The 27321-nt window shown below is 47.5% G+C and overlaps 1 protein-coding gene across 1 annotated transcript in view; it reads right to left on the reverse strand.

Annotated features, from left to right (window-relative positions):
* Positions 1 to 3333: 3333 nt before the first annotated feature.
* LOC147707791 (uncharacterized) overlaps positions 3334 to 27321 on the reverse strand; it is a 77951-nt gene continuing 53963 nt past the window's right edge. The window contains exons 2-4 of the mRNA XM_086925669.1: positions 6535 to 6633; positions 5668 to 5790; positions 3334 to 3881 (exon numbers count right to left, since the gene is read on the reverse strand). Coding sequence (XP_086781795.1) covers positions 3481 to 3881; positions 5668 to 5790; positions 6535 to 6633 — 623 coding nt within the window. The 3' untranslated portion in view covers positions 3334 to 3480. The remainder of the gene's footprint in view (positions 3882 to 5667; positions 5791 to 6534; positions 6634 to 27321) is intronic.

Consider the following 27321-nt stretch of genomic DNA (forward strand, 5'->3'; position numbering starts at 1 on the left):
GACCACTACAACCACATAGATACAGTATCCCTTGCCTTTTTCTCTGACTGTGACTGCATTTCTTGGCTCTCTCTCGGCTTCTAAATTGATCCCTTAACACATCACTTAGTCCACTCCACTATCACATCTGCACCACACATAGTCATTTGTAAGTGCTCCTACGTAATTCGCAAGTCGCAGCACGCCCCAGGCCGTAGAGGACTGGGATGGCCCCAATGATGAAGCATGTCACCAAGGGGCAACCCTGGTGAGTGAGGGGACACCTAGAAAAAAAGCAATTTCTCCTTTTCTATCTACTATACCTTCCAGACCAACCCCACTGAGTGTTGTTGTGAATGGATTTATAGTGACCAGCAAGGCTCTCGGGTATCTGGCTACAGAGACCTTATGTTGAATATCGTTATCAATAATTTACACATAGGCCCTTTACTGTTGCATTCTTTCTTCCACAGTTGTCGAATGTACTACTTACTTTTCACTGACATGCATGCAGTAGTGCATGCACTTTCAAAGATTGATGGATAGGTTTGTACCCAAAGAATTGTTTATGTTCAATTGTTTGTCTATGCTGTGCTTTTTTTTACAGGGTGTCTTCTGGTGACCAACATCGATGGACGAAGCGTCGGCTGCAATGGAGGAGTGCCGCTAATAGGAGGATTTTTTTTCTGCAGGCAACTTACTTACCACTTCCAACAGGACCACTACAACCACATAGATACAGTATCCCTTGCCTTTTTCTCTGACTGTGACTGCATTTCTTGGCTCTCTCTCGGCTTCTAAATTGATCCCTTAACACATCACTTAGTCCACTCCACTATCACATCTGCACCACACATAGTCATTTGTAAGTGCTCCTACGTAATTCGCAAGTCGCAGCACGCCCCAGGCCGTAGAGGACTGGGATGGCCCCAATGATGAAGCATGTCACCAAGGGGCAACCCTGGTGAGTGAGGGGATACCTAGAAAAAAAGCAATTTCTCCTTTTCTATCTACTATACCTTCTGTCAGGTTACGCAGCCCCTAAGCGCCTACCGTACTATGAAACTACATTTCCCATGAGTAGGCGGGAGACTTGCAGGAAGTTTATCTGGGGAACAGACGCGCTTCCTGTTGCGCGTTATTCTGGTTTCTGTTCTGCACCGGCATGAGAGCGGACGCTCTGCATGCTTTTCTATTGTGTCTCCTGTGGACTATCACCTTCCCCCCCCCCCCCCCCCCCCCCCTGAGGCTCAGTGGGGAGCGCTTCCTTGTTCTGTCCTTGGCGGTAGACGGACTTCACGCGTCTTCAGGTAAAGCCGCTCTAAACTCTTCGGCCGCCCGTGCGGTCAGCTGATTACTGCCTGAACGGATTGTTAAGGGAGGTTCTGTGACTGTTTTCTAACAGAATTCTACCTTTGCTGAATTCCTGTTTGGTTGAATTGTGTGTGGCGGAGCACAGTGGCGGTCTATACCACGTGTTACCGTTCACATCGGGGATCGTTTTTGTACTATTAAAACGGAGCGCGGTAGTAAGGACAACTACGCGTCTCCGTTGTATAACTGTGTATTTCAAAGGACCTCCATAACTGGGCATGTAGTGAGGTAACTACAGGCTACCCCAGTTCTCTTTGTGTAGTGCACCGTGGGGTGTGTTGTTGGCAGAATTCAGTGGTGGTCGCAACTACGTTTTTCTGTTTGACCTTCACCAAAGATTCTCTACTGGTCATTACTTAGAGAGCGCAGTGTTGTAGTTCTTGCTTCCTACACACTACCGTTTCCCTCTTCCTTTTTGTTGGACCATACATCTTTGCTTTGACTATTTGGAACCCCCTTTGTACATTGAGTCCTCTACCATGTTTGTGGTATGTTGTGAGTAGTGGGTTTGATGTCTTAGTATAACGCGAGTGTGTTTGGTGCGACAGGAGTGTGTTCGTTAACTATATGTTTATGTGTTTCTTAGGCCTTCCTCACAGATTGTGGCAGAAGGGCTATAGTATTTTCTATCCAAGGTCATGTTTTCATGGTGCTCAGGTACTTGTCTACTTCCTTGGTTATTTAGTGAGACTATATGAGAGTAGCCTTGTATGTTAGGACAGCACTTCACTGATGCCTGTCTTGTCTTCTGTTACAGGTATCCTTTCCCTGCTGACCCTACCTTTACCCATCCCACATTTTTTATTTTAGTTTGTTATTTTTCTCCCCCGCCTAATGGCTCGAACACCCTGTGTTTACACTTCTGGGTGTTGGTGACATTTGGAGGTGGAACCATATTTGCATCGACTGGATCACGGGGAGTAAACCTGACACCTTCCAGACCAACCCCATTGAGTGTTGTTGTGAATGGATTTATAGTGACCAGCAAGGCTCTCGGGTATCTGGCTACAGAGACCTTATGTTGAATATCGTTATCAATAATTCCACACAGGCCCTGTACTGTCGCATTCTTTCTTTCCACAGTTGTCGAATGTACTACTTACTTTTCACTGACATGCATGCAGTAGTGCATGCACTTTCAAAGATTGATGGATAGGTTTGTACCCAAAGATTTGTTTATGTTCACAATTGTTTGTCTATGCTGTGCTATTTTTTCTTGTCTCCCAAAACCTTTCCCAAAAACCCCCGTACCCATCCATTTTTCAAACCCTAACCCTCTTCCCCCGGGCTGTGTGGTTTTGATTGATGTGTGACTAAATTATTATTACAGCAATAAATCCACACACTTGCTGGGGAGGATAAGGTGATAGCAACAGGCTGGTGAAGAAATCCGAGGATATATTCTTACTCTGCTTGACAAAGAACCATTGCTAATGTGAAAGAACTTCAACCGAATTAGTAGTTATACTTTACCATTTGTTAGGCTACAATGTGGCACTGTTCTACTGTACTTCTGTCACCTGCTATATTCTCAGTTGTACCGTTGAATTGCTCAGGAGGACAAACCAGATTTCATTTTCTTTTTTTTCATAGGCATGCAACTGCCACTGTGTCACACCACTAGTACCACCGCTATGAGGAAATTTTATCCGACCAAGATTGCCAACCTTATTCGGTGTTTCCCGTGGAGCCAGCCCTGGGTCTAGCCCTACTTTCAAACACAAATTACAGGTAAGATAAGCGTTTGGTGGTTTGGGGGTATAATGGAGTATTAGTACGAGAGACGAGAGACTGAAGGTAGTACTACTAAAGTCCTAGGACTCTTGGATTCACTTCACTTAGTCTGTGAGAGGCACTTAGTGTTGAAAACATTTGGGCATTTACACTTAAAGGAAGAAAATGGAACTAAACTTTCAGGAAAACAGTCAACGTTAAACCCCCACCCACCAGGCAAGCAGTAAAAAACAGGTATGCTCAGATAAAGTTTGAAAAAGTATATTTATATCCCTAACAAAATAATCTCCCGCAAGACCCTCCCTAACCCCAACGATTGTCCTTCAAAAGTCCCCAAAAACCCAACTCCCAATTCCCACCCCCCAAAAGTCTCTAAAAAAGGGGCAAGGGACACTATGGGTGGATGCTGTTAACTTTTTGGGCCAGGGCATCATGCTCCTCGCGGAGCAAGGCGAGCTCCTGCTGAAGGCGGGACACCATCAGGGTAGTGCGGCGCAGGCGTGCCTTCACTGCCTTGCAGGTGCAATGCCTGTGAGAGGCAGCTGTTGGCCTTGCTGCTCGGCGGTGGCGTTTGCCTTTGGCAGCCCGGCTCAGTCTGGGTGGACCACTGTGCTGGGTGGCAGCCCGTGGGGCCACGGAGGCCGATGCAGACGACGTTGTTGTTGTTGTCGACTGCACACTTTCCTCGTCCTCCAGGGCCACCAGCCGCCGATATTCCGCAACAGTGGCCTCGATCCTCCGTTGCCGGGCCGCTCTAGCCAGCTCCTTCCTCCTTGTTCGTTTGGAAGGAGCATCTATATGAAGAAAGAAAGACATAGTCTGTAACCAATGCTCTTTAAGATTAACTCAATCATTCAGCAGAAATGTGTGTTGCAGTACAACTAGCAACTTGCAAGCGCATTACATAACTATTGAGGCCAGTATCTATCTAACCTCACCCTTCTTCATCCTTGCTCTAACATTAGTGGGAGTTTAAGGAACAAATTCTACGAGCACTGTGGACTTCCATTGGAGTCGACTATGAAAGTACACCAGTCTTATTCTTCTTCTTATCTCTTGTTTTGGAAATTTGGTACGTTATTTTCTGCAAGCCGGCATAATGCCAGCGCAGTAAACTTGCACCCGCGAAAAAGAGACGCACGCCATGAGGAGTGACCTAGACTTGCGTTGCGTTACTGTACCCGTCCAGTACATGCAGGTGGTGAAGCTCTTACTTTTCTATTACGGGTGGCACTTAGAATACTCTGTTACAACTCAAGGGCTACTGCTTAATTAATTTAACTTTCACCCTACAGTGGAAATGAGTACTAGAAATGGAAAATTGAAGAAGATAAATAATCTGATTATCTATCACTTCACATGGGATGTTTTTGCTTATATATGGGATGACTTTAGGTGCTTTGCTTTTTATTGAGTGACCAGTGATACATCCACACATGAATGACTGAGTACTACTAAACTTATTAAGAGAGGTAGGGAGTGGCCACCGTAATAACCGGATCTATGCAGTGCTTGCAATACAAACTACTGCTACTATTTATGGTAGTATTTGGACAAAATTAAAAGTTCTTTTCCTTGCCTTTCCTACACTGGAACGGACGTGCGGGTGCAGTGTTACATGCTCTTCAAAGTTACACTTAGTTCATCCACTGACCGTCTACTCTCTCTAGATCATGGGTACTCACAAACTTTCTCTCAGGGGCTACATTTACAGTGTAGTTTGGGGCCGAGGGCCGCACTGGTGGGGGCGGAGTCAGAGGGGGCGGGGCTAAAGCAAAACGATAACTTGTGACCATGAGGTTGCACACAGGTCCCTGCAGCAGATGCCCTCATCCACTGAGCCACCAGACCCAGCATTTACATACATCTCTCTCCCTCCTGCTCTCCCTCCTGCCCTCCCTCCATCTCTCTCTCCCTCCTGCCCTCCCTCTCCCTCCCCCTCTGTCATCTCACTGTGTGTGTGTCTATCTGTGTCAGCCTTCAGCCCGGGTTGAGACCGCTTCCTCAACGCGCACACACAGACAACAACACCAAAGTACTTAACAGGTCTTTAAAAGACCATTAACATATTATTGAGGCTTTGTTTGTTGTAGCGCCCCTGCTTCTCCACCCTGACAATCACTGCTTGCCCGGCCCCACAGAGCAGAGGCTTTGTTCTATTTCACCTCTTTGTGGCCTTGCATCTCCACTCTGCTCTGTGGGGGCCGGGGGAGCAGTGATTGTCAGAGTGGAGATGCAGGGGCGCTAACAGGTGAAATACAAAAAAGCCTCTGCTCTGTGGGGGCCGGGGGAGCAGTGATTGTCTGCAAGGTCTGCGCACCGCCAAGGAAGGCTTGCCGGGCCACCACCGGCCCGCGGGCCGTACTATGAGTACCCCTGCTCTAGATACACATATGCTATCTAAGAGTCAGATAGTAGCATGATCCAGGTATATGGACACATACAGTTTCTGTGTCACCCACCCAGGCTGTTGTCCTTCCACCCATCATTGCTTCATCATTCACCCAGCCATGCATCTCATATTCTTGCCTTCCCAGCTAGTCTTCAATCTCAATAAGTAAGGAATATATAAGAGCTTACCTCTGGCCGCCACCACCACCGTCTCAACTCTCACAGCCGCCGCCTCCTCCCCTGAAGAATCGCCCTCCGCCTCCGTGTCGAGCACCACCACCTCCACACTGGCCCCGCCACCAGATGTTCCACCTACAAAGTACATTTAAGAATGTTAGAATAAAGCACTCACTAGTCTTTGGTCTAGGAATGAAGACATGTGAAAACAATGTAATTTGTGACTGTCTACGTTAAAGTTAAAAAAAATGTCCCTTTTTCCAGGGAAGGTTGTCTTGCTGCACTTTTTGGCACAACTGATGAAGGCTGTTTTTTTAACACGCACCATTTTTCTCCACACAGACAGAAGATGGACTTCTAACAACAAGATCAAGTTGAAACCAGGTGAGAGCTCGGCTCGACCACAAGAAATGTCTTCATTTAATCGTCAGCACTAACCACTTTTCCATTATCAGTTAAACGTTTAGTTTTATTATGACTTCATTTTAATAAATGTGTTTACTTTTAATAAAGCTTTTAAACTTAAATACAATCTGTGTTTTTTGGTCCAGACTAGAGTGACTGAGCGAAAGGTTTTGCAATTTTTGCAAGCATGAGTCCAGATAGAACACTTCAAAAGACATTATGGACAATCCCAGAGGACTGCACTAAGTTGATAGAGCTATTGCTGACTAGAATCATGGGAGTTTCGCCAACCGTGCAATCTTAGTTAGCTACACAGACAGACTAATAAGAATAATCTAGTAATACCACAGGGAGTCATAGTAGAGGCAGGATAAGAATTTAGATACAGTCTACAAGAAGAGCAAAGACAATTTTGAAAAAAGTCAAATGAGGAACGCTAGGAAAAATAGGTACTAGTCTAAAATGAAAACTTACTGGGGCCAGCAGAGGAGCCCTCGCCTGCCCGATCCTGGCCCTGTTGAACAGCATCCGCCGCCTGCTGCTCCTGTGTCCTCCTCTCGCCCCTGGGGGGAGCTGACGTACAACATGAAAGAAAGAACAGAAAACATGGATGATTGTTGCTTGTCAATGTCAACCAAATCAAACATTTCAAAAGAACAATAACAAAATATTTCCGCGAAATTATATTGATTATGGTTACTTTTCATTTATTTGCGGACCTGTGACTTCAAAAGTCACGTAACTCACTAAACAAAGTACTGAAACGTTCACCTAGGACTGGCAGGCAGCAGTCCGCAGGCAAGACGCAAAGTGACAGACAAACTCCATTGTGATTTCAGTCAGATCAGTGACAACACTAACAGTTGCCTGCTACATTACCAGTCATTTAAATAGTCAAACTATCAATCCACCGCCACTATTTTTCTTATTGTCAGGGGTACAAAGGAAGGGGCAGATTTAAGCCCTTGCGGCTCTTTTGCGCCGTTCTTGCGTGACTTTTGTGACGCAGCAGCTAAACAAAAAAGGGCGCCATGGTGCGGCGTATAATATTATAACAACGTGACGCATTTGGGAGATGCATCCCGTTATAAAGCCCTGCGCCATCAGGGGGCGTTCCGGCGCAAGGGAGGGCATTCCTGCGCTGGAACACATCCTAATAGTGGCTGAGGGAAATCTACAAAATATCAATCAGTCACCTTTAGGACAATGATGCGTCACACAAACCCTGCACCTGCTTGAAGCAGACGTACGGCTTGACCCAGCATTGGGGAGATAGGGTACCCCAGAGCATTGATGGAGCTGCGCCATCGTTGCGACGCAACTCCAGCAGTAAAGCTTCGGTGACGTTTTGGGCCCATGGTGCGCCGCATTGCAAATACGGCGCACCATGTTTGGTGGTGGTAGCGGGCCGCACAATTAATGGCGCATCCCTGCTACTTTGCAGGAATGCGACGGCAATTGCAATTCCGCCCCTTAGGGGCATACTTACTTACGCGTTCTGGCGCATCTCCAGAGATGCGCCAGATCAAATGCGTCACGCAAAACTACCCTTGCGACACGGCAGATGTGCCTCATTTACAATGCGGCGCGCCCTGGCGCAAGGGTAGGCACTTGCGTGACGCATCTCGTCACGTAAGAGCGGCGCATCGCTGGAGTCACGTCGCCAACGCAATGCAACTCCAGTAATGCTCAGGGCCACCCAATACTTAACATGCTGTGTCAGTCCTTTCGCCTGCTTCGAGCAGACATAAGGAATTGAATTGACGTAGCAGCGTCGCAGAAGTGCCTGCGTTAAATCTTGTAGATTTCACGCAGGCAATTTTGCGAGGCGCACAGCCGCTGGACCGCCCACCCTGCGTACTAGGAACGCACCCATTGTGGTGCAGGCCCATGGCTTTATAACGTGACGCATCTCCCTAGATGCGTCATGCTGTAAATGACTCGCAGGGATGCGGCACGTTTACGCCGCTGTTGCGTCACGCAAGGCAACGTAAACGTGGCGCAAGGGGCTTGTAAATGTAATCTGCCCCCTAGTGTCTAGCATTACGCAGTTCTGTAAAGTACACTCATACATAATAGTTACTCAGGCCAATGAGACCACGAAATAGAAAACAAATAAGCATAGTAGCAACGCCACTGAGAAGGAGAGCAGTGCACCTGAAATGCACAGAAGATTTTGAAATATAATTTAACTACAATGTAATCGTCATCAGCGGCATTATTGGCTTGCTCCATGTAAAAAACAAATATTTGCAATACAACAACACAGAGCAGGAGAAAACATCATAGTAGTGAGTGATTAAATGGCTACTACTACTCACCAAGCCCGGGGATCTCCAAGCCGAGCTGGTCCAGCAGGTCGCGCTCGCGGTCCAGGAGGTCCGTCCAGCGATGGGTGACCTGGCTGTAGGTGCGCTGGACCCCGTAGAGGTGGGATATGGCCCAGCACACCTTCTCCCACCGCTTCCGGCGCTCCCGCATGTTGTAGCCGCCGGCCGCGATCCTGCCGCCTCCCGCGATGGTCCTGGGCAGGCGGCGCTGGACGAAGTAGACCAGCGCGCCCACTTCCTCCGGGCTGAATATCTCCCGTCGCGTCACCTGCTCCCCCCTCAATCTCCCGCATGCTGTCCTGCCACTAGGTCCAGCACTACTCCCCGCCGCCGCTGCGGCCCTCAAGTGCCTGGGCAGCTTCACGGCGCCTGGCTTGACCATGGTCTGGGCAGGTAAGGTAGGAAGAAGTAGAAAATTAAGAAAGAATAGGATAGGGAAGAAGAAAAGAAAAGAGTTTAAAAAAGTAGTTTAAAAGTAAAGAAAAATAGCAGAAAAGACAAAAATATACAGCTAGGAAAAGAGAGGGACAGATAAGAAGCAAAATCGTAAAAAAAAAACTGAAAACAAGCAAAGGATGGCAAAGATACCAAGAGGATTAAACACCATGCCCAGACACAGGAAATGAATGAAAAACAAGATGGCCGGCGCCCGTTCACGAGCGCGAAAGTAAGTTCGCGCGAGATTTTCCTCGCGATCTCGTGCGAACCTCTAGATTTCCCGCGCGATCTCGTGCGAACCTCTACTCGCAATGCGCTTACTGCGCGAGATTATACATAGCGGGCGGAAACGGAAATACGTCACGCAAACAAAATGGCCGCGCCCGTACTCGACCTTGGGGTAAATTCGCGTGTTGCGCTGCAAGCGGCTCGCGAATACTGCAAAAAAACTCGCGAAACAACAAGCCGCAAAAAAATAAAATGCTCATTCGCACGAATTGGCGGCTTCCGCGGTCGGTTTCGCACGACGCCGCGCCCCGCGAATAGCGCAAAAAAAACCGAAAAACGATTTCAGCAAAAGCAAAAGCAATGAGCAGGTGCAAAAGGTCAACCTCATGATTTGTAACGATTCTTTGTAGTGCTTCCTGAGGGGGCCCTCCAGAATTCGGTTGCCTGCTTGCAACTATTGTGTGACCCTGCTCTGACCTTAACTGTATGCCACAAAGGTCCTGATTTACAGCTAAAGGAGCAGACAAGCAGGTGCCAGGCTGGAACTTTAAATTCTTTCAGTGACACATTAATTAGCCCCTAATTCATTATTGTCAGTTGGGGCAGGGCAGGTGTTGTTAATAAACTAACCCCAAATTAATTCATGTCAGTTCAAGCAGGGCAGGTGGGCTTGCTTTTCCCCCCCATCTTCTACAGTGATGATGAACCAGAGGGTGGCATTGATGTAACAGAGGGTGGCATGGGTCAAAGAGAGGGTGCCAGTGGTAAAACAGAGGGTGCTGGGAGGCTGTGATGATGAACCAGACGTAGAAACAACATAGTCGCGACCGTTGCGAGCCGACAAGTAAGTTCGCAATTGCGAACTAGTACCAAATCCTCGCGAACTGGCAGAAACAATTGCGAACACACAAAAAAAAAAAATCCGCAAATTCGCGGGAATTCGCGGATTTTGCGGATTGCGAGTTCGCAAATCCGCAAAATTCGCGAACGCGAGATCCGCAAAATTCGCCCATGCTTACCCAGTACAAGGATCTGGGCCTAAAACCGGTCCGTCCTCAGATGCTTGATTCCGTTCTGGGAAGGACATGGCTTTTGTAGTTCGGACTGGACTGTTCCCATGGGGCACAAGGTCAGAGCAGATTTGCATATCGCCATTGTCTAACCCAGGGTGGTGTGGAGTGCAAAAAAACGATGGATTTCGGCCCAGATCTTTTGACTGGGATGAATGTGTGACATCGATCCACATTCGGTCCATCACCTGTTTTGTTTGCAATACCGCCATAAGTGCGCTGGGGATGCTCAGACGTGGGTCCCAGGCACTCCACACCACTGGAGTCAAGCTAGCCGGGCTGATGAGAGGTGTTACCTCGAAACCGGTCCGGTCCTCGGATGCTTGATTCCGTTCTGGGAAGGACATGGCTTTTGTAGTTCGGACTGGACTGTTCCCATGGGGCACAGGGTCAGAGCTGATTTGCATATCGCCATTGTCTAACCCAGGGTGGTGTGGAGTGCAAAAAAACGATGGATTTGGGCCCAGATCTTTTGACTGGGATGAATGTGTGACATTGATCCACATTCGGTCCATCACCTGTTTTGTTTGCAATACCGCCATAAGTGCGCTGGGGATGCTCAGACGTGGGTCCCAGGCACTCCACACCACTGGAGTCAAGCTAGCCGGGCTGATGAGAGGTGTTACCTCGAAACCGGTCCGGTCCTCGGATGCTTGATTCCGTTCTGGGAAGGACATGGCTTTTGTAGTTCGGACTGGACTGTTCCCATGGGGCACAGGGTCAGAGCTGATTTGCATATCGCCATTGTCTAACCCAGGGTGGTGTGGAGTGCAAAAAAACGATGGATTTGGGCCCAGATCTTTTGACTGGGATGAATGTGTGACATTGATCCGCATTCGGTCCATCACATGTTTTGTTTGCAATACCGCCATAAGTGCGCTGGGGATGCTCAGACGTGGGTCCCAGGCACTCCACACCACTGGAGTCAATCTAGCCGGGCTGATGAGAGGTGTTACCTCGAAACCGGTCCGGTCCTCGGATGCTTGATTCCGTTCTGGGAAGGACATGGCTTTTGTAGTTCGGACTGGACTGTTCCCATGGGGCACAGGGTCAGAGCTGATTTGCATATCGCCATTGTCTAACCCAGGGTGGTGTGGAGTGCAAAAAAACGATGGATTTGGGCCCAGATCTTTTGACTGGGATGAATGTGTGACATTGATCCACATTCGGTCCATCACCTGTTTTGTTTGCAATACCGCCATAAGTGCGCTGGGGATGCTCAGACGTGGGTCCCAGGCACTCCACACCACTGGAGTCAAGCTAGCCGGGCTGATGAGAGGTGTTACCTCGAAACCGGTCCGGTCCTCGGATGCTTGATTCCGTTCTGGGAAGGACATGGCTTTTGTAGTTCGGACTGGACTGTTCCCATGGGGCACAGGGTCAGAGCTGATTTGCATATCGCCATTGTCTAACCCAGGGTGGTGTGGAGTGCAAAAACAACAACAAAAAAAATCCGATGGATTTGGGCCCAGATCTTTTGACTGGGATGAATGTGTGACATTGATCCACATTCGGTCCATCACCTGTTTTGTTTGCAATACCGCCATAAGTGCGCTAGGGATGCTCAGACGTGGGTCCCAGGCACTCCACACCACTGGAGTCAAGCTAGCCAGGCTGATGAGAGGTGTTACCTCGAAACCGGTCCGGTCCTCGGATGCTTGATTCCGTTCTGGGAAGGACATGGCTTTTGTAGTTCGGACTGGACTGTTCCCATGGGGCACAGGGTCAGAGCTGATTTGCATATCGCCATTGTCTAACCCAGGGTGGTGTGGAGTGCAAACAAAAAAAAAAAAAACGATGGATTTGGGCCCAGATCTTTTGACTGGGATGAATGTGTGACATTGATCCACATTCGGTCCATCACCTGTTTTGTTTGAAATACCGCCATAAGTGCGCTAGGGATGCTCAGACGTGGGTCCCAGGCACTCCACACCACTGGAGTCAAGCTAGCCGGGCTGATGAGAGGTGTTACCTCGAAACCGGTCCGGTCCTCGGATGCTTGATTCCGTTCTGGGAAGGACATGGCTTTTGTAGTTCGGACTGGACTGTTCCCATGGGGCACAGGGTCAGAGCTGATTTGCATATCGCCATTGTCTAACCCAGGGTGGTGTGGAGTGCCAAAAAACGATGGATTTGGGCCCAGATCTTTTGACTGGGATGAATGTGTGACATTGATCCACATTCGGTCCATCACCTGTTTTGTTTGCAATACCGCCATAAGTGCGCTGGGGATGCTCAGACGTGGGTCCCAGGCACTCCACACCACTGGAGTCAAGCTAGCCGGGCTGATGAGAGGTGTTACCTCGAAACCGGTCCGGTCCTCGGATGCTTGATTCCGTTTTGGGAAGGACATGGCTTTTGTAGTTCGGACTGGACTGTTCCCATGGGGCACAGGGTCAGAGCTGATTTGCATATCGCCATTGTCTAACCCAGGGTGGTGTGGAGTGCAGAAAAACGATGGATTTGGGCCCAGATCTTTTGACTGGGATGAATGTGTGACATTGATCCACATTCGGTTCATCACCTGTTTTATTTGCAATACCGCCATAAGTGCGCTGGGGATGCTCAGACGTGGGTCCCAGGCACTCCACAACACTGGAGTCAAGCTAGCCGGGCTGATGAGAGGTGTTAACTCGAAACCGGTCCGGTCCTCGGATGCTTGATTCCGTTCTGGGAAGGACATGGCTTTTGTAGTTCGGACTGGACTGTTCCCATGGGGCACAGGGTCAGAGCTGATTTGCATATCGCCATTGTCTAACCCAGGGTGGTGTGGAGTGCAAAAAAACAATGGATTTGGGCCCAGATCTTTTGACTGGGATGAATGTGTGACATTGATCCACATTCGGTCCATCAACTGTTTTGTTTGCAATACCGCCATAAGTGCGCTGGGGATGCTCAGACGTGGGTCCCAGGCACTCCACACCACTGGAGTCAAGCTAGCCGGGCTGATGAGAGGTGTTACCTCGAAACCGGTCCGGTCCTCGGATGCTTGATTCCGTTCTGGGAAGGACATGGCTTTTGTAGTTCGGACTGGACTGTTCCCATGGGGCACAGGGTCAGAGCTGATTTGCATATCGCCATTGTCTAACCCAGGGTGGTGTGGAGTGCAAAAAAACGATGGATTTGGGCCCAGATCTTTTGACTGGGATGAATGTGTGACATTGATCCACATTCGGTCCATCACCTGTTTTGTTTGCAATACCGCCATAAGTGCGCTGGGGATGCTCAGACGTGGGTCCCAGGCACTCCACACCACTGGAGTCAAGCTAGCCGGGCTGATGAGAGGTGTTACCTCGACACCGGTCCAGTCCTCGGATGCTTGATTCCGTTCTGGGAAGGACATGGCTTTTGTAGTTCGGACTGGACTGTTCCCATGGGGCACAGGGTCAGAGCTGATTTGCATATCGCCATTGTCTAACCCAGGGTGGTGTGGAGTGCAAAAAACGATGGATTTGGGCCCAGATCTTTTGACTGGGATGAATGTGTGACATTGATCCACATTCGGTCCATCACCTGTTTTGTTTGCAATACCGCCATAAGTGCGCTGGGGATGCTCAGACGTGGGTCCTAGGCACTCCACACCACTGTAGTCAAGCTAGCCGGGCTGATGAGAGGTGTTACCTCGAAACCGGTCCGGTCCTCGGATGCTTGATTCCGTTCTGGGAAGGACATGGCTTTTGTAGTTCGGACTGGACTGTTCCCATGGGGCACAGGGTCAGAGCTGATTTGCATATCGCCATTGTCTAACCCAGGGTGGTGTGGAGTGCAAAAAAACAATGGATTTGGGCCCAGATCTTTTGACTGGGATGAATGTGTGACATTGATCCACATTCAGTCCATCACCTGTTTTGTTTGCAATACCGCCATAAGTGCACTGGGGATGCTCAGACGTGGGTCCCAGGCACTCCACACCACTGGAGTCAAGCTAGCCGGGCTGATGAGAGGTGTTACCTCGAAACCGGTCCGGTCCTCGGATGCTTGATTCCGTTCTGGGAAGGACATGGCTTTTGTAGTTCGGACTGGACTGTTCCCATGGGGCACAGGGTCAGAGCTGATTTGCATATCGCCATTGTCTAACCCAGGGTGGTGTGGAGTGCAAAAAAACGATGGATTTGGGCCGAGATCTTTTGACTGGGATGAATGTGTGACATTGATCCACATTCGGTCCATCACCTGTTTTGTTTGCAATACCGCCATAAGTGCGCTGGGGATGCTCAGACGTGGGTCCCAGGCACTCCACACCACTGGAGTCAAGCTAGCCGGGCTGATGAGAGGTGTTACCTCGAAACCGGTCCGGTCCTCGGATGCTTGATTCCGTTCTGGGAAGGACATGGCTTTTGTAGTTCGGACTGGACTGTTCCCATGGGGCACAGGGTCAGAGCTGATTTGCATATCGCCATTGTCTAACCCAGGGTGGTGTGGAGTGCAGAAAAACGATGGATTTGGGCCCAGATCTTTTGACTGGGATGAATGTGTGACATTGATCCACATTCGGTCCATCACCTGTTTTGTTTGCAATACCGCCATAAGTGCGCTGGGGATGCTCAGACGTGGGTCCCAGGCACTCCACACCACTGGAGTCAAGCTAGCCGGGCTGATGAGAGGTGTTACCTCGAAACCGGTCCGGTCCTCGGATGCTTGATTCCGTTCTGGGAAGGACATGGCTTTTGTAGTTCGGACTGGACTGTTCCCATGGGGCACAGGGTCAGAGCTGATTTGCATATCGCCATTGTCTAACCCAGGGTGGTGTGGAGTGCAAAAAAACGATGGATTTGGGCCCAGATCTTTTGACTGGGATGAATGTGTGACATTGATCCACATTCGGTCCATCACCTGTTTTGTTTGCAATACCACCATAAGTGCGCTGGGGATGCTCAGACGTGGGTCCCAGGCACTCCACACCACTGGAGTCAAGCTAGCCGGGCTGATGAGAGGTGTTACCTCGAAACCGGTCCGGTCCTCGGAAGCTTGATTCCGTTCTGGGAAGGACATGGCTTTTGTAGTTGGGACTGGACTGTTCCCATGGGGCACAGGGTCAGAGCTGATTTGCATATCGCCATTGTCTAACCCAGGGTGGTGTGGAGTGCAAAAAAATGATGGATTTGGGCCCAGATCTTTTGACTGGGATGAATGTGTGACATTGATCCACATTCGGTCCATCACCTGTTTTGTTTGCAATACCGCCATAAGTGCGCTGGGGATGCTCAGACGTGGGTCCCAGGCACTCCACACCACTGGAGTCAAGCTAGCCGGGCTGATGAGAGGTGTTACCTCGAAACCGGTCGGGTCCTCGGATGCTTGATTCCGTTCTGGGAAGGACATGGCTTTTGTAGTTCGGACTGGACTGTTCCCATGGGGCACAGGGTCAGAGCTGATTTGCATATCGCCATTGTCTAACCCAGGGTGGTGTGGAGTGCAAAAAAACGATGGATTTGGGCCCAGATCTTTTGACTGGGATGAATGTGTGACATTGATCCACATTCGGTCCATCACCTGTTTTGTTTGCAACACCCTCTGGTTCATCATCATCACTGTAGATTATGGGGGGGAAAAGCAAGCACACCTGCCCTGCTTCAACTGACATGAATTAGTTTGGGGTTGATTTATTAATGGGTCACTGTTTTAAAATTCCAGTCTGGCACCTGCTTCCTTTTCTGTAATTTGCTTTCTGTTGCAGTGCAATTTTTTTTCAGGACCTTTGTGGCCTACTTGTAGCTATTCTATGAGCCTGCTGTGAGGGTCAGAGCAGGGTCATACAATTGTTGCAACTAGCAACTGAACTCTGGAGGGGTCCCAGTCAGGAAGCACTACAGGGAATGGTTACTAATGATGAGTTTGAACTTTTGCAACTGCTTTCAGTTTTGCAAAACTCGTTTTTCTGCAATTTCGTGGGATTCGCGGGGCGCGAACGTGCGCGAGATCGAATTCGGAAGCCGCAAATTCATGCGAATATGCGATTTGTTTTTTGCGGCGTGTTAGTTCGCAAGGTTTTGTGCGTTTTAGCGAGCCGCTTGTAGCGCAACGGCGCGAAGTTACCCTCACGGTTTTTCACGGGCGCGGCCATCTTGTTTGCATGACGCATTTCCGTTTCCGGGCGCGAAGTGTAATCTCGCAAAGTGTGCGGCTCGCTAGTACAATTTTGCGTGTGTTCGCGAGGAAAATATGGCACGAACTTACCCACGCGGTCGTGAACGGGCGCGGCCATCTTATTTCTCATTCATTGCTATGGTTCTGGGCCTGCTTTTTCTATCCTCTCTGAATCTCTGCCATCCTTTGCTTGTTTGAAGTTTTTTTTAATCTATTTTACTTATTCCCTCTATTTTTCTAGCTCTATATTTTTGTGTTTTCTGCTACTTTTGGTTAATTTTAAACTACTTTTTAGAACTCTTTTCTTTTCTTCTTCCCTATTCTATTTTCTTTATTATTTAGCTTTCTTTCTGCCCAGACCATGGTAAAGGGAGCCGGGAAGCATCCCGAGAAGGGGAAGGGTCCCGCACCCCGTGCCCGGCTCCCGTGCGGGCGTTTGAGGGGGGGGGGCAGGTCGCACCCCGGGAGATCTTCAGCCCGGAGGAGGTGGCCACACTAATTTTTTATGTTCAGCGCCGCCTCCCCAGGACCATCATGGCAGGCGGCAAGATCGCTCACGGGTACGGGATCCAGGAGCGCCGGAAGCAGTGGGAGAAGGTGTGCCGGGCAATGTACCAACACTCTCGGGTCCGGCGCACCTACAACCAGGCCATCCACCATTGGACGGATCTCCTGGACCGGGAACGCGATCTGCTCTACCTGCTCGACCTGCTCGGCCTTGAGATCCCCGGGCTTGGTGAGTAGTAGTAGCTATTTCTTTACTACTCTGTTTTCTCCTGCTCTGTGTGTTATTATATTGCAAATTTTTGTTTTTTACCAAGAGCATTAATGCTGCTGATTACATTGTAGGTAAATTATATTTCAAAATGTTCTGTGCATTTCAGGTGCACTGCTCTCCTTCTCAGTAGCGTTGCTACTATGCTTATTTGTTTTCGATTTTGTGTTCATTTCATTGGCCTGTGAAATTATGTATGAGTGTAGTTTAAAGAACTGCGTGATGTTAGACACTAAGGGTCAGATTTTTAATTACCGGCTCATCCCTGCAAAGTAGCAGGGATGCGCCAGTAATTGTGCGCCACGCCACAACCACCCATGGTGCGCCGTATTTACAATGCGGCCCTCCATGGGCCCAAAACATCACCAAAGCGTTACGCATCTGTGCCGTAAAGGCGGCGCATTGCTGGAGTTGCGTCGTAACGATGGCGCAGCTCCAGCAATGCTCTGGGGTGCCCTATCTCCCCAATGCTGCGTCAAGCCGTACGTCTGCTTCAAGCAGGCGCAGGGTTTGAGTCACGCACCATTGTCCTCAAAGTGACTGATTGAAATCTTGTAGATTTCCCTCAGCCACTTTTAGGATGCGTTCCTGCGCAGGAACGCCCTCCCATGCGCCGGAACGCCCCCTGATGGCGCAGGGCTTTATAACGTGATGCATCTCCCATATGCGTCACGTTGTTAATATACGCCGCACCATGGCGCCTCTTTTGTTCTGCCGCTACGTCACAAAAGTCAGGCAACAATGGAGCAAAAGAGCCACAAGGGGCTTCTAAATCAGCCCCTACAGACTCAAGTTCAGTCCTTCCTTTGTACACATGGCGATAAGAAGAAATAGTGGTGGTGGATTGATAGTTTGAGTATTTTGATGACTGGCAAATGTAGTAGGTAACTTTTTAGTGTTGTCGCTGATCTGCAATCACGATGGACTTTGTCTGTCACTTCGCGTGCAAATCAAGCAATACTAATAACGTAGTAGACCACATGAGATCGGTCAATATATCCTGTGGAATAGTTGTCTATTTGCTATTTCGCCAAAATATTTTGTTACTGTTCTTTTGAAATGTTTGATTTGGTTGACAAATATCATCCATGTTTTCTGGTCTTTCTTTCTTTCATGTTGTACATCAGCTCCCCCCAGGGGCAAGGGGACACAGGAGGAGGATGCTGCTGTTCAACAGGATGCAGGCCAGGATCGGGCAGGCGAGGGCTCCTTTGCTGGCCCCGGTAAGTTTTAATTTTAATATAGAGTACCTATTTTTTCCTAGCGTTCCTCATTCGATTTTTTCTAAATCGTCTTTGATCTTTTTGTAGACTACATCTAAATTCTTATCCTGCCTCGACTATGACTCCCTGTGGTATTACTAGATTATTCTTATTAGTCTGTCTGTGTAGCTAACTAAGATTGCACATTTGGCAATTCCATTGGACTCCCATTCTAGTCAGCAATAGCTCTATGCACTGAGTGCAGTCCTCTGGGATTGTCCATAATGTCTTTTCAAGTCTTCTAAATGTTTATGCTTTGACAATTGCCAACAATAAAAAGGTGAATGACCACCAAGAAACAATAGGATACAACTTTACTTTTGGTTTGGATAGGAGGACAATCCATTCTACTACTGTTGCAGGGACAAATCTGCACAAACAGAACTATGGACACTAAATAATGCATTGCTTAGCTTATCAATTATAATAGGCGCTGTTAGACTTTCCACATACCTCAGTGATAACAGACTTTGTAGTTGAACCCCCAATCTCCTTACTGACTAGATAGTGTGGCAGAGTCATTTAGCTCCCAAAGTCACCAATGATTGATCCCCAATGATGATCTTTTTACACAGTCTGGCTAGCTCCCCCTCTCTACATCTCTCAGTACCACCCAGCGCCAGGAAACCTATGGTGACAGAGCTCTATACAAGTTCCTCTTAAGATAAGATAAGATAAGATTATCCAACGCAGGACAAGAGTACGGAGTCAGAGTCAAGAAGTGTCAGAGGCACGGACTCATGCTTGCAAAAATTGCAAAACCTTTAGCTCAGCCACTCTAGTCTGGAGGACCAAAAACCACAGAGTCTATTTAAGTTTAAAAGCTTTATTAAAAGTAAACACATTTATTAAAATCAAGTTTGTCATAAAACTAAACGTTTAACTGAAAATGGAAAAGTGCTTAGTGCTGACGATTAATTGAACACATTTCTTGTGGTCGAGCCGAGCTCTCACCTGGTTTGAACTTGATCTTGCTCATGTTCTTAGAAGTCAAGCTTCTGTCTGTTAGGAGAAAAAGTGGTGCGTGTTAAAAATAAAAAGCAAGCATTCATCAGTTGTGCCAAAAAGTGCAGCAAGACAACAGCCTTCCCTGGAAAAAGGGACATTTTTAATTTAGAGTAGACAGTCACAAATTATTACATTGTTTTCAGTTTTTTTCACATTTCTTTATTCCTAGACCAAATATTATATAGTAGTGAGTGGTGTATTCCAACATTCTTAAATGTACTTTGTAGGTGGAACATCTGGTGGCGGGGCCAGCGTGGAGGTGGTGGTGCTGGATGAGGAGAACACTTCTGGGGAGGAGGCGGCGATGCAAGTGACGGACGACACCAATGTGCCTGTGAGGGTTCACACGGTGGTGGCGGGCGGAGGTAAGCTATATATATTCCTTACTTATTGAGATTGAAGACTGCAGAGTGTGCTTTCTGCACGGGTGTATTATAAATCAACCAGGTAGTAGCCTCCTCTAAATGTACTTCGACTTAGCTGTGAAGTTTTTGGCGAGAAGAATCCCAATCAGATCTGAGATGAACTTGATGGATGGGATGAACGAAAAGCGAAAGAAGGGTGTAAGTAAGTGTGGAAGGACGAGAAATTTATTGATGACTGGCAAAGAAGAATGATATGTGTTTGCTTGGTCCCCGAGGTGGCTGGGAAGGAAAGAATATGGTATGGTGCATGGCTGGGTGAATGATGAAGCAAGGAAGGGTGGAAGGAGAACAGCCTGGGTGGGTGAAACAGAAACTGTATGTGTGCATATACTTTGAATGGATGGATGCCTGGATCATGGTACTATCTGACTCTTAGATAGCATATGTGTATCTAGAGAGAGTAGACGGTCACTGGATGAACTAAGTGTTACTTTGAAGAGCATGTAACACCGCACCCGCATGTCCGTTCCAGTGTAGGAAAGGCAAGGAAAAGAAGTTGTAATTTTGTCCAAATACTACCATGAATAGTAGCAGTAGTTTGTATTGCAACTGCAAGCACAGCATATATCCGGTTATTACGGTGGACACTCCCTACCTCTCTTAATAAGTTTAGTTTAGTAGTAGTACGTCATTCATGTGTGGGTGTATCACTGTTCACTCAATAAAAAGCAAAGCACATAAAGTCATCCCATAAGTAATCAAAAGCATCCCATGTGAAGTGATAGATAATCAGATTATTTAGCTTCTTCATTTTCCTTTTCTAGTACTCATTTGCACTGTAGGGTGAAAGTTAAATTAATTAAGCAGTAGCCCTTTTAACAGAGTATTCTCAGTGCCACCCGTAATAGAAAAGTAAGAGCTTCACCACCTGCATGTACTGGACCGGTACAGTAACGCAAGTCTGTCTCACTCATCATGGTGTGCGTCTGTTTTTCTCTGGTGCAAGTTCACTGAGCTGGCATTATGCCGGCTTGCATAAGATAGCGTACCAATTTTCCTAAACAAGAGAGAAGAAGAAGAATAAGACTGGTGTAATGTCATAGTTGACTGTAATGGAAGTCCATAGTGCTCGTAGAATTTGTTCCTTAAACTCCCACTAATGTTAGAGCAAGGATGAAGAAGTGGGAGGTTAGATAGATACTGGCCTCAATAGTTATGTACTGTGCTTTCAAGTTGCTAGTTGTACTGTGACAACTTTCTGCTCAATCATTTTGTGTTAATCTTAAGGAGCATTGGTTACAGACTATGTCTTTCTTTCTTCATATAGTTGCTCCTTCCAAATCAACAAAACCAACAAGGAAGGAGCGGGCTCGAATGGCCCGGCAACGGAGGCTGGATGCCACTGTCGCCGAATATCGGCGGCTGGGGGCCCTGGAGGAGGAGGACACGCAGTCTACTGGTACAACATCCACTGGGACAGCTGCATCCTCCTCCGTGCCCCCACGGGCTGCCAGCCAGTGCAGTGCTCCAGCGGTACGGAGCCGGGCTACCAAAGCCAACCGCCACCGCCGAGCAGCAAAGACAGCAGCTGCCCCCCACAGGAGTTGCAAGGCACGCCAGCACCGCTTATGCCTCAGAGTGTCCTACCTGGAGCAGGAGGTCCTAACATATAAGACTTTGGTGGAGGGCCTCCCCTCCGACCATGCCACCCTCCACAAGGAGTATGATGCCCTGGCCGCTAAAGTGAACAGCATCCTGCCGTAGTGTCCCTTGCCCCTTTTTTAGAGACTTTTGGGGGTGGGAATTGGGAGTTGGGTTGTTTTTGGGACTTTTGAAGGACAATCGTTGGGGTTAGGGAGGGTCTTGCAGGAGATTATTTTGTTAGGGCTACACAAATATACTTTTTGAAACTTTATCTGAGCATACCTGTTTTTTACTGCTTTTGAGTCTGGTGGGTGGGGGTTTAACAGTAAGTATGTTTTCCTGAAACTTAAGTCTGTGTCATTTTCTTCCTTTAAGTGTAAATGGCTAAATGTTTTCAACACTAAGTGTCTCTCACAGAGTAAGTGAATTCAAGAGTCCTAGGACTTTAGTAGTACTACCGTCAATCTCTCGTCTCTCCTAATACTCCATTATACTACCTCCCACCAAACGCTTATCTTACCTGTAATTTGTGTTTGAAAGTAAGGCTAGGCCCAGGGCTGGCTCCACGGGAAATGGCGATTAAGGTTGACAATCCTGGGCGGATGAAATGTCCTCATTGCGGTGGTACTAGTGGTGTGACACAGTGGCAGTTGCATGCCTATGGAAAAAAAGAAAATTAAACCTGCTTTGTCCTTACTGGAGCATTACAATGGTTCGATAGAGAATATAGCAGGTGACAGTACACTAGAACAGTGTCACAATGTAGCCTAACAAATGGTAAAGTATTGAAAGTATAACTAGTACTTGCGTTGAATTTCTTTGAAATTGGCTACTACTACAAGAAATAGTATTGAAGCTGAGTAAGTCTAGAATATATCCTCGGATTCCTTCACCAGCCTGTTGCTATGACCTTATCCTCCCCAGCAAGTGTGTGGAATTATTGATGTCATTTAGTCACACATCAATCAAAACCACACAGCCCGGGGGGAGAGGGTTAGGGTTTGGAAAATGGATGGGAATGGGGGTTTCTTTTTGGGTAGGTTTTGTTGAAAGAAGAAAAAAAAGCACAGCATGGACAAACAATCATTGAAGATAAAGAAATCTTTGGGTACAAAGCTAACCATAAATCTTTTAAGTGACATAAAGGAAGTGCATGCACTACTGCATGCATTGTTACTGAAAAGTAAGTAGTACTTTCGACAACCGTGAATGACAGAATGCGACAGTACAGGGCTGCAGCGTTTTCACTTGCCTATCTCTGCACTCAGAGAAACACTTCTTACATTAAATTAGGTTTAAAAAAATAGCCGAAGTAAAACCTATAGAATGGCTGTAGGGATCAATTTAGAAGCAGAGAGAGATCCAAGAAATGCAGTCACACTCATAGAAGAAAACAATGGATACTGGATCTGTATGTTGTTTTAGTTGTCCTGCTGAATTTGGTAAGTAAGTTGCACGCATCAAACCATTCCTCTTATTAGCGGCACTCCTCCATTCCAGCTGACGCTTCGTCCATCAATGTTGGTGACCAGAAGACACCCTGTCCACTGCCTGCCTGGCGGATGCTGAATTGCGGCTCGCTAATGTGAAGCCTGACTTCATCCTTTTTTCCCGTTGCACAGACTGAAACCCGGCCTGTAATTATTGATGGAAAAACAGGAAGTGATATTAGAACACCACTGATAAATAAATATAAGGTATGTACACTGTGTAGTGCAAAAAGTCACACTTTGAGTTTCCTAATAGACAGTACAATATTTTTGAAAGTGCGTACTCTGTCTGAGTCTCCTTTTGAAGGATAAATAAGTATGGGCAAATTAATTTAGCGGATCTTTCCCCTCAAGCTAGGTGTACTGTAAACTGTGTTTTAGAACAAAATGAGACCTTCCCAGCAGTGCTCCCACCCAGACCCTTACTAAAGCCAGTCGCAAAAATGTAGAAGACCCCCAATCAGATCTCAAAAAACGAGGCCTAGTAGAAAACTGGTGACAAAACGTACTTTTAAAGTAAAAGTAGGCCCAAATACCCACTTACCCACTGTGGATTGTATTCAAACCACTTGGAAGCAAGCAAAAGTATCCATACCCAGCATCTCTCCAAGACTCGCAAACCCCCCCACAAACAGCTCCCCACCCAAACACATGCAATACAAATACTGCTAATCCTAACGAGCCCTAAGTTAAGAATAGTGGCAAACACTTTCTTTAACTATGCCAAATCCCCCCTTTCCCACCATGGATTTTCTTCAAATCACTTGCAACCAAAATTACACATTCCCACGAGTGCTTTAAGAACCCAGAACTCAGTTGCAAAAATCTAGAACACCCCGAAACACATGCAATCCTGCTGCTAGGACTAACCCTAACGAACCCTAAGTTACAAAAAGTGCCAAAAGGCTTTTCCTCATGGATTTTGTCCAAACCACTTCTATCCGGTATTAGAACTTCCCAGCAATGCCCCTAGACCTGCCAACCCACCCGCAAAAAAGCACAACACCCCCAAACAGCCAAAAAGGAAAATATCATACTTACAATATTTATCGGCCTTCGGTCCAAATGCGCTGTGCAGCTAGGTCATAATAACTCCCGTTTTCCACCACGGATTTCCTGAAAAGCAAATGCAATCAAAATTAGACTGTCCCAGCAGTGCTCCCAGACCCCAAAACTCACCCACAAACACCCGGAACCCCCCCAAAGAGCACCTCAAATGCAAGCAAGTCAGTAAAAACGCAAAGAAATGTTCGCCTCCGATTTGGTCCAAACCACTTTTATCCGGTATTAGAGCTTCCCAGCAATGGCCCCAGAGCCGTCAACCCAGGCAAAAACTAGTAGAAGACCCCCAAACAGCCAAAAAGAAAAAGTACAAAAATGGGGACTTAGTCATTTTCATGGTAATTTCCAAAATCACTCCGCGCGCGCTCTGCAGCTAGGCCCTAACTCCCCTCTGCCACCATGGATTTGCTTCAAACCTCTTGCAATCAAAAGTATCAATAGCCAGCAGTGCTCCCAGACCCCGAAACCCACCCACAAACACCAGGAAGCTCCCCAAACAGGCCCCCGAAAACGCTACATTGAGCGAAATGTCAGAAACAGCAAAAACTTTTCCCTCATGGATTTTGTCCAAACCACTTCTATCCAGTATTTGACCTTCCCAGCAATGCCCCTAGACCTGCCAACCCACCCGCAAAAAAGCACAACACCCCCAAACAGCCAAAAAGGAAAATATCATACTTACAATATTTATCGGCCTTCGGTCCAAATGCGCTGTGCAGCTAGGTCATAATAACTCCAGTTTTCCACCACGGATTTCCTGAAAAGCAAATGCAATCAAAAGTAGACTGTCCCAGCAGTGCTCCCAGACCCCAAAACTCACCCACAAACACCCGGAACCCCCCCAAAGAGCACCTCAAATGCAAGCAAGTCAGCAAAAACGCAAATAAATGTTCGCCTCCGATTTGGTCCAAACCACTTTTATCCGGTATTAGAGCTTCCCAGCAATGGCCCCAGAGCCGTCAACCCAGGCAAAAACTAGTAGAAGACCCCCAAACAGCCTAAAAGAAAAAGTACAAAAATGGGGACTTAGTCATTTTCATGGTAATTTCCAAAATCACTCCGCGCGCGCTCTGCAGCTAGGCCCTAACTCCCCTCTGCCACCATGGATTTGCTTCAAACCTCTTGCAATCAAAAGTATCAATAGCCAGCAGTGCTCCCAGACCACAAAACCCACCCACAAACACCAGGAAGGCCCCCAAACAGGCCCCCGAAAACGCTACATTGAGCGAAATGTCAGAAACAGCAAAAACTTTTCCCTCATGGATTTTGTCCAAACCACTTCTATCCGGTATTTGACCTTCCCAGCAATGCCTCAAGACCCGGCAACCCACCCGCAAAAAAGCACAACCCCCCCAAACAGCCAAAAAGGAAAATATCATACTTACAATATTTATCGGCCTTCGGTCCAAACGCGCTGTGCAGCTAGGTCATAATAACTCCCGCTTTCCACCACGGATTTCCTGAAAAGCAAATGCAATCAAAATTAGACTGTCCCGGCAGTGCTCCCAGACCCCAAAACTCACCCACAAATACCCGGAACCCCCCCAAAGAGCACCTCAAAGGCAAGCAAGTCAGCAAAAACGCAAAAAAATGTTCGCCTCCGATTTGGTCCAAACCACTTTTATCCGGTATTAGAGCTTCCCAGCAATGGCCCCAAAACCCGCCAACTCACCCGCAAAGAAGTAGAACACCCCCACAAGTGCAGAGTCTTTCTTCATTGGGCGTAATCCAACCCTCTGCTTTGAGGGAAATAGGAGTCTGGAGGAGGATGATAGAGGAGCATGTTCTTGTGAACTTGTGAACCTGAGGAATGTAGACTGCGGCACCTTCAATTCAATAAGCAAACAAGTGAAGACAGTTCTGCTGATGGGCTTGTTTTTGTGATTAGGTGATTCAAGTTTTAATTATATTAACTGTGCAAAACAAAGAAAGACAGTCACACAGGAATAAAAGTGAAAAAGGACGAAAAAGAAAGATATAGATTTATTAGCTTATTTTCAGGGCTCGGTGTCAGGGAATAAGAATAAGAGTTTGTCCTCATACTCTGCGAATTCAGGCAGGAGTAGGTCAGTGTCACCTAACAGAACAAATTCCCTCATCTAAGTTGCTGTCCTCCTCGTCTTCATCCGGCGTTTGTTCTCGTACGTTGTAATCTGGTGGTATGAGGTGCTGATTCATCTTGATCATTGTTAACCTCTCCAGATTTTTGGGCGAGAGGCGGGTCCGTTTGGAAGTTACAATGCCACCAGCAGCACTGAAAACACGTTGAGAAGACACGCTTGCGAGTGGGCAAGACAAGTAGTTTATAGCCAGGTTGGAGATCTGTGCCCACAATTCTTTTTTCCCATGCCAATACGCCAATGGGTCAGCATTAACATAGACCTCTGTTGAGTCATTCAGATAGTCCTGCACCATCGACTCAAGGTCCTCCAAGGTTCCTCCACTTTGCTTACTTTTTGCTGTGACCTTTTGAGAACCAAACCCAAGCCAAGTTAGCCAATCCTCTTCTGTATCCAATGTTACTGTTGTGTCTGGTGCAGATGATCCGGTTGCCGGTGTCTTTAACGGCTGAGAGGTCACTTGTGCCACAGCCACAGGTGCAGAAGTGGATTGTTTTGACTGGGGATGGCCTGCTGATGCTGATGTACTGCCTTTTCCTTCAATTTGCTGCCGTTCTCTTTCAAACCTCATGACTGATAAGGCTAGCCAATGTTTGTACTTTGTAACATCTTCATCATCAAAAGGAAAGAATGCTCTGCCTGCCAGCGCCTTTTTGTAGCGTGGATCCAGAACAGTAGCACAAATGTAATGCTGTTCTGAGTGGATCATTTTAAGACGTTCATCACCAAGTAGGGGCTCTAATAATTTCTCCTCCAAAACAAAAGCGTCTTGCTTTTTTTATCTTTTTGAAACATAGAAGACACCGCCTTCAGTTGGTGCTCCAGCATGCGCAACAATGGGATAGCTTTTCCCAAATTACAGTCCTCCTTGCTGGCTGCACGCGTGAAGACCTCAAAAGGACGAAGCATGTCTGTCAGGCTTTAAACTAGGTTCCATTGCGCCGCATCTAGCCTCAGGTCCTTCTGAGCTGTACCCAGTGTTAAGGAACAGTGATCGAGTACCGTATACTGCTCATACAGATGCTCAAGCATGTAGAAGGTTGAGTTCCAACGTGTTGGCACCTCCTGGATGAGTGCTTTCACTGGCATTTGACGTTCATGTAGCAGGCTCCTCAGATGCTTCCGGGCCTTAAAACAATGGCTGAAATGGTTGCACATTCTTCGGCAGGTGGCCACTAACTCGCACGCTGGACTGTCTTCATCACTCAAGAATTTTTAAACAACCAGGTTTATACAGTGCGCCAAACATGGCACTCTGAAATAGTGACCCAGATCCATGGCCGTAACTACATTGGCGCCATTATCCGTGGAAACATAACCAATCTGGTGTTTTTTTGGGGACAGCCAGTGAAAGACCTTTGTGTTAAACTCATTCAAAATGT

This window comes from Lissotriton vulgaris, chromosome 6, assembly GCF_964263255.1.
Source record: "Lissotriton vulgaris chromosome 6, aLisVul1.2, whole genome shotgun sequence".
Classification (NCBI taxonomy): domain Eukaryota; kingdom Metazoa; phylum Chordata; class Amphibia; order Caudata; family Salamandridae; genus Lissotriton; species Lissotriton vulgaris.